General features: G+C 42.7%; 1 protein-coding gene across 2 annotated transcripts in view; it reads right to left on the minus strand.

Annotated features, from left to right (window-relative positions):
- Window positions 1–12,342, minus strand: part of LOC144604392 (transcription factor MafB-like) — a 387,791-nt gene that overhangs the window by 81,970 nt on the left and 293,479 nt on the right. For both annotated transcript variants that reach the window (XM_078418742.1, XM_078418745.1), the window contains one exon: window positions 5,556–5,594. Coding sequence is in view for 1 of the 2 variants with exons in the window: in XM_078418745.1 (XP_078274871.1) it covers window positions 5,591–5,594 (4 nt within the window). In the remaining variant the exon portion in view is untranslated. The remainder of the gene's footprint in view (window positions 1–5,555; window positions 5,595–12,342) is intronic.

A 12,342-nucleotide genomic window follows, 5' to 3' on the forward strand; every position in this document is an offset into this window, starting at 1 on the left:
GTAAGGCAGCAACTCTACCGTTGCACCACCGTGACCGCCCAAACAAAAATGTACAGGTTTGTAGGTTAATTCGCTTTGGTAAATTGTAAAATTGTTCCTAGTGTGTAGGATAGTGTTAGTGTAAGGGTGATCACTGGTCGGCACAGACTTGGTGGGCTGAAGGGACAGTTTCCGCACTGTATCTCTATAATATAAAGTCTAAAGTCTATGAGCTAAAGTCTTCTTCAAACTCTGAGGAGATTTTTCAATGGAGCAGAACAAAGGAACTGCAGATGTTGGGATGTTGAGCACAACACAAAATGCCGGAGGAATTCAGCGGGTCAGGCAGCATCTGAGGAGGTAATGGACAGACAATGGAGCAACAGACAATGTTCTGGTCGGGACCCTTCTGCAGACAGTTAATACAGAGGTGAGAAAGCTGGAATCACAGTGGGGGAGCAATGAGATAAGGTCTCACAGAACTCCTATTGGAGAGAGAAGGAGAACCTTTTCAAAGCAAGCATACATTGAAGAGATTTTGTAGTGGAGCAGTAAAATGGAGGCTTAAGGAAGTTCACAATCCAACTCCCACAGATGGATGTGGGTGAATCAGGGTCAATGACTCCTATCTAACTTGCTCATTAAAGCTTCTGAATCCACTGGTTGAAGAATGAGAGTGCTAACTCCAGGTTAATGGAACTTGCCAGCGAGATGTTTGTCGTTCACCTACCTGTGTTGATATTCAGAGCTGCAGATCGTAAAGAAATAGAGAGAGCAGTGACATAGCACTCTGCTTTATTGCCACGCTCTTTGTAGTCAGTCTTGCTTAAAGTACTGAACTATCAATGAAATATCATTTTCCCTTGACTGCCACCAAATGCAGAATTCTCCAATAGTCAATCATGTTTACTTTTACTCAATTTATGCTAATTGAACTATTGACCAGATTTAATCTAAGAAATGGGATATACTACCATAGTTACCTGTTTTATTTTTCATTCAGTATTGACACACAGAAATCTATCCACTTTCTGAAATCCTTATGGAGATAATGAAAAAGGCGGAAAATATAATGGTCGAAATTAAGAAAATAGAATTGACTTGATGTCAGTATTTGGTAGAGCTTCTGCAACAAATTTAACAAATCGGACACCAATTGTATTTTCTTAAATTCTTCATCGTATGTTAGGCCAGCATTTATTAAATACCCCGAATTACCAATTCAAGGTGGCTTATTGAAGCAAGTTAAGATTCAATTAAGTTGTTGAGGATTTGGAATCATACAACCTAGACTGGGTCACGACAGTAGATTTGATTCCTCGAACAACACAAAACAAAACAGATGGGCTTTTTGTAACAATCCAACAGTTTGACTGTGGTAGCTATTTAATTCTCGATTTAATTAGTTTCTTGAATATCAATTTCCCATATGTCGTGATGGGATTCAAACTCGTAACCAGATCAATAATCCTTTGGCTCTGACTGCTTGTTCAGTAGCTCAACTGCTCTGCAACTGAACTACATCACATTGGATAGAGTAAGACAGCAGATGGAGTCACGCTGGTGGTTCCAGCTTATCTGAAGTCTCACAAATGTTACAAAAAAGTAAACTTTAGATTCAGAATCCAAATTTCAAAAATCATTACAAAAATAATATAAACTCTCCAAATACTATAAAGCACCTTAATTATTAGCAAAACACAAAATTATTCCAAAGTCTAAAGTCTTAAGATGGAGGAACTCAGGAGGTCGGGCACAATCTGTGGAGGGAATGAATAGGTGACGTTTCAGGTCGGGACCCTTCTTCAGACATTTCAGATCGGGACCCTTCTTCAGAAGAAGGCTCGTGACCCAAAATGACATCTATTTATTCCCTCCACAGATCTCGCAGAGATCCTCCAGCACTTTGTATTTTGCTCAGGATTCCAGCATCTGCTGGATAAGACAATTATGTCTCCTTAATTGTTAGATTTGATCAATAGGCTGGTTAACAGTAGGTGGAAAGGAAATTTAAAACTTGCAAATGCTGGAACTACAAAATAAAACCAGAAAATCCTGCAAACATTCAGCAGATGGGACAGCATCTGTTGGAAAAGAAACATTGTTAACGTTTTAGGTTAACAACACTTTGTCAGAACTGGGAGAATCAGACCAAAGTTCTTTGACCTGAAGCATTAACTCGGTTTCTCTATCCACAGATGCTGCCTGACCTGTGGAGTGTTTCCAGAATTTTCTGTTTTTAGGACAGTTAGCAGATTGAATTGGGTAAAATGAGGTAAAAGAGCCAGACAAACTGGAGGCACGAGGAACTGCAGATGCTGGTTTACGAAAAAAGACAAAAACTGCTGGAATCACTCAGTGGACAGAATAGACAAAATGGTGTGTTTCTATATTACAGGCTCCCAATTAATTAACGCCATTTGGTTCATCACAGTTCGCACTTAATGATAGGACTAATTAATTAGCTGAAGTAAGGTTCTAAGATGTTAGATATCACTGATATCCTCTACAAATAACGTAAAGAGAAATAAAGGGTGGTTCGAGAAGGGAAAGAGAAACATTAATGGCAACCTTAGTTTTAATTAAAGTTACATCTCAATGTTAGAGGGGGTTTTTTTGCGAACTGTAATGTGACAAGAAAGGATTTAGTTGTGAGGAGATATAAGAGAAAGAAGGGCCCTTGATGTTAAAGGTTAATTGGAGACTTAATAATATGTTCACATTTATTAAGATCTGGTTAAAAAGAGGACAAACATATAAGATCATCAAAAGCATAAAGGGAAGGGTTAGACGGATTTTTTCTAATAAAATGGTGTTGGAGCACAGAGCATCCTATCTGAAATTGTGGATGAAACTAAATCTTTATTGCTTTTACAAGGATGAATACAAAGATTTAAACATTTAAAATGACACGAGAATATGGGAATGAAACAGAGCCAGCAACATAGGCTGAATGTTATATTTTGTGCCGTAAACTTCCGTGATTCAGTGGGAATTATATTAATGTGTCACGTGTTTTCAAGGAGCAAGAACAACCTTCAGCAACAATTTTAAGGGAGTTAGGAATTCACCGCTAATTAATCTGTCCTGTAATAATAAATAGGAAAGTAAATGCAGTGTTTCTCCACAACCGCAGCTTTGGTGTCCATCATCCCAAATTCTCCATCGGGAACTTCAATCTTCCATCGTCGTTCGACCCTTCTTCATGTGTGAGTGCTTTTATTATACACAAAGTGCTGGAGTAAGTCAGCGGGTCAGGCAGCATCTCTGAGGAATGTGGATAAGCGACGTTTCATGAGCTCATAAGTTTATAAGTTATATGAGCAGAATTGGGCCATTCGGACTATCGTCTATATGCCATTCAATCATGGCTGATCTATCTTTCCCTCTCAACCCCATTCTCCTGCATTCTCCCCATAACCCCTGACACCCTTACTAATCAAGAATCTATCAATCTCCGCCTTAAAAATATCCATTGCTTGACCTCCACAGCCGTCTGTGGCAATGAATTCCGCAGATTCACCGCCCTCTGACTAAAGAAATTCCTCCTCATGTCCTTTCTAAAGGTACGTCCTTTTATTCTGAGGGGCCAAATGCGAACAGTTGAAAATTGATATGGGCAATAGGAAATTGATATGGCCTCTGGTCCTGGAGTCTCAGGTCTGGGCCCTTCTTCAGTTTCGGTCTGAAGAAGGGTCCCAACCCCGAAAGGTCACCTATTCACGTTGCCCGGAGATGGTGCGTGCCCCGCTGAGTTATCCAGCACTTTGCGGCTTTTTCTTTTGTAAACCAGCATCTGCAGTTCTTTGTTCCTACATTCCTCTGCTTTTATTACACATTCCTTAAATGTTATCGAAACCTGGGTGAAAGCCAAAATGACAAAACATCAACACCATGCCACAATTGGGTATTCGAAGCTTGTAGGTGGAGAGGAATTCTCACAACCATGCACAAGGAGACTCATTTTTGCATTGCTTCTATGATGGAAACATCGCTTTATATCTCGACGAAAGAGCTGAAGGTTTGGCCAGACTAAGGCAGCAGGAATAATGTGGCCTGGGTTATCATGGAGTCAATACAAAAATGCCAGGCTGATTGGGTTTCTTCTCAAGAGTCAAGGGTCAAGTCCAAAGAGTTTATTTGTCATATGTGGTGTCGACACAACAATTCCAATTTTGCTTGTTGCAGCAAAACAGGCCCATAAATGAGTATAGCTACACAAATGTATTGCACAGAAAATTATGAGAGGGTAGACAGTCTGAACCTTATTTCCCCAGGGTGGAAATATCCAAAGCTAGAGGGGATAGCTTTAAGGTGAGAGGGGCAAAGTTTAAGGGAGATGTTAAAGGCAAGTCTTTTACACGGAGGGTGTTGAGTGCCGGGAAAGTGCTGCCAATGGTGGTGGTGGTGGAGGCAATTACAATGTTGGCATTTAAGAGAGTCTTTTGGGTAGGCACATGGATATACAGGGAATGGTGGGATGTGGATTATGTGCAGCTAAATAAGAGTTGGTCATGTCATTATGTTCAGCACAGATATTGGGAGTTGAAGGGCCCGTTTCTGTGCTGCACTCTTCAATGTTCAAGGTGCAAACATCTTTCATTCATGAACCTGTGGTTGCTTAAATAAAATCCACATTTTATGTAAAAATACCCCAGCTTGCAGTGAAAACAAAACATAATCATGCTGTAAAGTAAGGTTGCTTATTCGCCCAGCTATAACTCCAAGCTTGGCAATAACATTTGTCTCCTGATTTGGATAGGACTCACCGTCAGTTAGCTCTCTCATACGGCTGCACGATGGCACAGCGGTAGAGTTGCTGCCTTACAGCGCCAGAGACCCAGGTTCGATCCTGACCACGGGGCTGTCTGTATGGAGTTTGTACGTTCTCCCCATGACTTGCGAGGGTTCTCTCTGGGCAGCTGCAGTTTTCTCCCACACTTCAAAAGATGTACAGGTATGTTGGCAAATTAGCTTGGTAAAATTGTAAGTTGTCCCCAACGTGTGTAGGATAGGGACAGTGTGTGGGGATCGCTGGTCAGCGTGGACTTGGTGCGCCGAAGGTCAGCATGGGGCATGTTAGTTGGTATGGGCAAGTTGGGTCAGACTACCTGTTTCCATGCTGTATGACTTTATGATTCTATGACTCTAATGTGTCATGCTGAAGTTTCCAAACTGAATTCTGTTTTGGTATGTTATTCACAAAGTCAGCTGAACGTTTGTGGAAGAGTATACTTTCGATTATCGAAGGTATTTATTCACAAAATGCTGGAGTAACTCAGCAGGTCAGGCAGCATCTCAGGAGAGAAGGAATGGGTGACATTTCTTGACCCGAAGCGTCATCCATTCCTTCTCTCCTGAGATGCTGCCTGACCTGCTGAGTTACTCCAGCATTTTGTGAATAAATACCTTTGATTTGTGCCAGCATCTGCAGTTATTTTCTTACAATACTTGTGATTATAATGTTTTGTGCACGATATCTTTGCAGCTGAGAAAAGCTCTGGTACATTTATATATATATGAAAACAACAAAGATTGCAAAGCAAAACAAATCTCTAAATCTAAAAGTAATTTACCTGCTCTGTTGAGCTTCTTTACAACTTGTCTTCAATTACCTAAAGAGAAATAAGAGGGAAGAATTATTAAAGGGTTATGTGGTGAACAACACTAACATGGATGTAATGGGACATACGTAGTATCGACAAACATACACAAAGAACACAACACATTAATTCCCAGGTTGTAATACTGTCTGAGCTGCCTTGCAATAGGCCTTAAATAACCTTTTAGCAGCACACCTGATATCCAATGAGCGTGATCAAGCAAGGTTGATGGCAGTCTGGGTCAGAATGTTGTCGATCAGGACTTTGAGTGGCACAGTGGCGCAGAGGTAGCGTGAGTTGCTACCTTACAGCGCCAGAGACCCAGGTTCGATCTGACTAAGGGTGTTGTCTGTGCGTTGTTTGCATGTTCTCCCTGTGACCACATGTGTTTTCTCCGGGAGCTCGGGTTTCCTCCCACATTCCAAAAATGTGCAGGTTTGTAGGTTAATTCTTTAAATTGCCTCTGATGTGTAGGATGTGAACGTGAGATAACATAGAACTAGTGTATGGGTGATTGATGCTCGGTGTGCTCAATGGGCCGAAGGGCCTGTTTCCATGCTTTATCTCTAAACTAAACTAAAACAAAGACTCAGCTTCTGCTGAACATCTACACTGAGAAGGGAAGCTCGACCCAAAACGTCACCCATTCCTTTTCTCCAGAGATGCTGTCTGACCCGCTGAGTTACTCCAGCTTTTTGTGTCTATCGACATTGATTCCCTAGTGCAGTGTGGAAAGTGTGCTGCACTGTTGGAGATGCTATCTTCTCTTTGAACTCCATACAAAGATCAAATGACATCATTTTGAAAACTAGGAATGATGATCCATGTTGCATTTATATCTCTTTAAAATAGCGGATCTGCTGCTTGTCACAAAGTGCTGGAGTAACTCAGCGGCTCAGGCAGCATCTCTGAAGAACAAGGATAGGCGACGTTTCAGGTTGGGACACTTCAAACAGTCTGAAGAAAGGCCCAGGCTCAAAACATTACCTATCCATGTTCTTCGGAGATGCTGCCTGACCCACTGAGTCACTCCACCACATTTTTAGTGAACCGCAATCTGCAGTCTCTTATATCTGCTACTTGTCACCTCACCTTTTCTGTGTGACCCTTCAAGCCCATGAATTTCAATCACAGTTCGGTGTCCGGGTTCTCCACAGGTTACTAGCCCCTGACTGATGGTCACACGAGCGAGCATTTGGGAGACGGGCGGACCGATTGCTCAGATACTGTGGGGCGTCAGTCATTTTCTACTGTGAGGGAACTCGGTTTGCGGCAATATCTGGACGGCTGAATTAAACCTCCTGCTTTTAACAACGCTTTTCCCTTGATCGCCCCATGTTTTCATTGAAACACAACGCCTGGCGACCATATTTCCGACCTCAGATTACGAACAGTTGTTAGAAACGGAATTCTGTCCTTAAGGCAAATAAAGGCAAGGTAAGACTCAATGAGGTGTTGCCAACAGATTTGCACAACTGGCCCCTGTGAATGAACAGGGTACCGCATGGAAATCAGGTCTCGTGACTCTGCAGTAGACGTTAGGAGAAGCAGACTTTTGTTAGGAATAGTACAACATCTCACATCAAACTGCAGATTTATCCTTGTAATATTATGCTAAGAAGTAATGGGCATCAAGCATTAGATATTAGGTTGGGCGTGCAACCTACAGAGTCACAAGTCAGCATTCTACTGCCAGAAGAGAAGGCTAAGCTGATTTAATTTTAATATTCACTGTATATCTCAGCAGACGGTATAAATATTACCAGCGTGAGCGTTACAGTAAGATGCCTGCAACCAATAGCATTATTTCACAAGGATTGACGTCAGGGCACAAAAATCAAATTTTGCAGATGCCAGAATTATTATATAAAAGTGTAATAGTTGGAATATTCAGCAGACTAGGCAGCATCTGTGGGGGGACAAAGTGCTGTATATCTCTCTGACTGACTCTATTTCTTATTTAGCCTCTCTGGAGCAGCATTTACTCCATGTGTCTCTATCCCCACTCTGGGAATCTCTGGCCCAGTTCCATTCAACACAGAAGCTGAACGATTTGAGACTGACTCTATATTCTTTAAGAACTTTGAAGGTTGAAGGATACGAATGGTGGCGTAAATGTGATGACTCTTGCGTACTACCTCAGTATAAGTTACTATTCTTACTATTCTTAGGTGTTGCACAACGATAGAAATGCTGCCTTACAGCGTCAAAGACCTGGGTTTGATCCTGACTCTGGGTGCTATCTGTACAGAATTTGTTTATTCTCCCTGTGACTGCATGGGTTGTAAATTCTTAAACCTGGAATATGAACTCAATTTCTCTCTTCACCTGAGCTGCTGAGGATTATCCATCACTTTGTTTCACCACAACCACAGTTTAGTTTAGTTTTAGCTTAAAGATACAGCATGCAAACAGGCCTTTGGGCCCACCGAGTCCGTGCTGACCATTGATCACACATTCACACACTAGTTCTATGTTATTCTACTTTCCCATCCACTCCTTACACGCTAAGGGGCAATTTACAGAGACTAATTAACCTACGAACCCACACGTCTTTGGGATGTGGGAGAAAACTGGAACACCCGGTGGCAAGCCAAGAGGTCACAGGGAGAACATGCAAACTCCACATAGACAGCAGCTGAGGAGAGGATTGAGCCCAGGTCTCTGATGTTGTGAGGCAGCAACTCTACCAGCTGTTCCACTGTGCCGCCACCCAGGTTTTTCCACTCTTGATTCTCATGTCAGAAGGTTATGTATCAGTTCGGACTCTTTGTTTTTGATATCTTTCATTGCAATGCTGCATGGTGTGGTTACCATATCAAGAGAGTTTTGTAGATTTTCCAAATTACATACAAAGTAGATTTATGGACGTGTGTATGAACAGGACTTGTTTGACAATAGACAATAGACAATAGGTGCAGGAGTAGGCCATTCGCCCCTTCGAGTCAGCACCACCAGCTTTGTTACCTGGAGACAGCCTGCAATCAATGTCATAATTCTTGGTATAAGATATGAATATCGAAAGAACAAAGAGGAATCCGGCATTGAGGGCCCGCTAATAATGAAGAGGGACCCGGCATGGGGGGGGGGGGGGGGCACCGAGAGAACAAAGAGGGACCCAGCGTGGGGGGCTCACTAATAATGAAGAGGGACCCTGCATGGGGGAGGGGTCACTGAGAGAACAAAGAGGGACCCAGCGTGGGGGGGGGGGCACTGTCGAGAACAAAGAGGGACCCAGCATAGAGGGCCCGCTAATAATGAAGTGGGACCCAGCGCGGGGGGGCCACCAAGATAACACAGTTGAACCCGGATTGGGGGGGGGGGCATCGAGAACAAAGGGGTCCCAACATGGTGGGCCGTCGAGAACAAAGGGGAACCCAGCATGGGGGGGCCGTCGAGAACAAAGGGGTCTACATTGAACACATTGTAACTTTGTCGGCGCCCTAAAGGTGGCGACTCTTTGCATACTTTATGTATGGTAAGCAAAACAAAGAATTTTACTGTGACGTGTCACACGCGATAATGAAGTATCATTCGCGCATTCATTTATATCCAAATGGGGCCAGCTGATTCAGACATCTTGGTCAGCAAGGGCAAGTCGGGCCGAAGTGCCTGTTTCAGTGCTGTATGACTCTATGATTTTATGGGAGAATATCTTTCTTAAAGTTTAATTTGCTTGATACAGATATCCGTGATGTCTTCTACAGCCTAACAATAGATATGTTGCCAAGTAATAAATGATGCACAACACTCTGGTTTATGACGTACGTGATGGACCAAATGGCTTACTTCTGTATCATAAATTTTTCTACGATTATATAAATGCGATGAAATTATATTGTGTGCAAACAGCTATGATAGTAAATTTAGATTCCCAGTGGTTGGATTGTAATCTAAGACTTGACAAAGATAAGGGTCCATTAAGTATCTAAGAAATTCCATTCATAGGATATCTTCTTACAAGATAAAGTCCAGCCAGTTTTGGTCATGCCAAACGTGTAAATATTCATTGGGTTCGTTCCTTATTTCACTCAATGTTTCACTATAATGTGCATTAGTCACTACAAAAGTTAACACTCAATTACCCTTTCAATGTCCAAACCAATCTATTGAATGAGTTAAACTGCAAAGGATATATGATATATTCTGTGCACATGGAAACAGCTGGACAACAGCTGGAAAATAAATTCAACCGATCTGATAAACTCCATTACTGTAGGAAGGCGCTCTAAACATAATCACTGGGCGATTTATTTGACGGGGTGCCAAATAAATGCAGAGCATTGATGGTGAACTAATGAGTCACAGTATTAAAATATCCAAATTCTAAATAATCTGGTCTTGAAACTTAGCGTCACAAAGGGGCACAGTGGTACAACGAGTAGAGACACTGCCTCATTGTGCCAGAGACGCTGGTTCGATCCTGACCTGGGTACTGTCTGTGTGGAGTTTGTGCATTCTCCCTGTGGCCAAATGGGTTTCCTCCCAGGTGCCCTGGTTTCCCCCACACATCACAAAGTCATGCGGGTTTATAGGTTAATTGGCTTCTGTAATTAGCCGCTCGTGCGTAGGGGGAGGGGGGGTGGGGGGGGGGATGGGGGAGTGGAATAATATAGAACTAGTGTGAACGGGTGATCGATGGTCGGCTTGGACTTGGTAGACCAAAGGGTTTATTTCCACGCTGTATCGTTCAATCAAATAAAAAGCAAAAGGCTCCAGATCAAGATCTATGTGTATCTTCTTTTAATAGGTGCACAGTATCTACTATAATACCCAATGTACAAGTAGAACAAGAATTCATCCCAATGATATTGGGAAATCAGACGATTTTCTATGTCAATCCATCCCACCAACTGGAATAGCAAATTGATTGAAAATAGAGCCCAAAACTGGCACTACAGGTTGTAGATAACTACACAACCAACTCGAGCTGGTTGTCCCCTGTCCAAATACAGTCAAATAGAGAAAGAAGGGGGGACCCAGTGGGGCATCGCCAAGAATGAAGATGGTCCCGGCGATGGGTCACTGAGAATGAAGGGGGGACCCAGCGGTGGCAGACCTGGTTTGCCGCTGCGTGCAGGATATATGTTCGATTAACTTCTTGTAACTTTGTCGGCATCAGAAACGTGGTGACCCTTGTGTACTGCCTGGGTGAGGGCCGCTGTATGATTTTACTGGACTGCATGCGGAAACCAAGCATCTCACTGTACATGGGTACATGTGACAATAAAATGCCATTGAATCATTGAATCACTGGATTGAATCAGATGGAGGTTGAATGAAAATATTGCTTGCAGCAGCATCAGAAGTGCACAGACTCTGTACCTTAGACTGAATAATTTGAGATTTGCCAACGGTTTGAGATTCATAATGAGAAGTCAATATATCATGATGGATCTAATCACCTGTGACTAGAGATAGGGATTGTTCTGTTCTTTGTTTTGTCTGAGCTTGAGAGCAGTGAGCAATCACAATCGATTATCATTCACAACATCACTGATTTTGCATCACCAAAATAGTCTCTACAGCCCAATATTTTAAGCGGCATATTTTTATGATAATAGAAACATAGAAACATAGAAAATAGGTGCAGGAGTAGACCATTCAGCCCTTCGAACCAGTACCGCCATTCAATATGACCATGGCTGATCATCCAAAATCAGTATCCCGTTCTGGCATTTTCCCCATACCCCTTGATTCCGTTAGGCCTAAGAGCTAGATCTAACTCTCTCTTGAAAACATCCAGTGAATTGGCCTCCACTGCCTTCTGTGGCAGAGAATTCCACAGATTCACAACTCTGGGTGAAAAGGTTTTTCCTCATCTCAGTCCTAAATGGCCTACCCCTTATTCTTAAACTGTGACCCCCTGGTTCTGGACTCCCCCAACATCGGGATCATTTTTCCTGCATCTAGCCTGTCCAATCCTTTAAGAATTGTATATGTTTCTATAAGATCCCCTCTCATCCTTCTAAATTCCAGCAAATACAAGCCCAGTCAACCCATTCTTCCATCATATGTCAGTCCCGCCATCCTGGGAATTAACCTGTTGAACCTTCGCTGCACTCCCTTATTAGCAAGAATGTCCTTCCTCAATTTGGAGACCAAAATTACACACAATACTCCAGGTGCGGTCTCATCAGGGCCCTGTATAACTGCAATAGGACCAACTTGCTCCTAAACTCAAATCCTCTCGCAATGAAGGCCAACATGCCATTAGCTTTCTTCACTGCCTGCTTTACCTGCATGCTTACTTTCAGTGACTGATGTACAAGCACACCCAGGTCTCATTGCACCTCCCTTTCTCCTAATCTGACATCATTCAGATAATAATCTGCCTTCCTTCCTACCTTGCTACCAAAGTGGATAACCTCACATTTATCCACATTATACTGCATCTGCCCACTCACCCAACCTATCCAAGTTACCCTGCAGTCTCATAGCATCCTCCTCGCAGCTCACACTGCCACCCAGCTTTGTGTCATCCGCAAACTTGGAGATGTTACATTTAATTCCCTTGTCTAAATCATTAATATATATTGTAAACAACTGGGGTCCCAGCACTGAGCCTTGCCGCACTATACCAGTCACTGCCTGCCATTCTGAAAAGGACCTGTTAATTCCTACTCTTTGCTTCCTGTCTACCAACCAGTTATCTATCCATGTCAATACTCTACCCCCAATACCATGTGCTCTAATTTTGCACACTAATCTCTTGTGTGGGACCTTGTCAAAGGCTTTTTGAAGATCCAGCTACACCACA

This window comes from Rhinoraja longicauda, chromosome 22 (genome assembly GCF_053455715.1).
Source record: "Rhinoraja longicauda isolate Sanriku21f chromosome 22, sRhiLon1.1, whole genome shotgun sequence".
NCBI classification, from domain to species: Eukaryota; Metazoa; Chordata; class Chondrichthyes; order Rajiformes; family Arhynchobatidae; genus Rhinoraja; species Rhinoraja longicauda.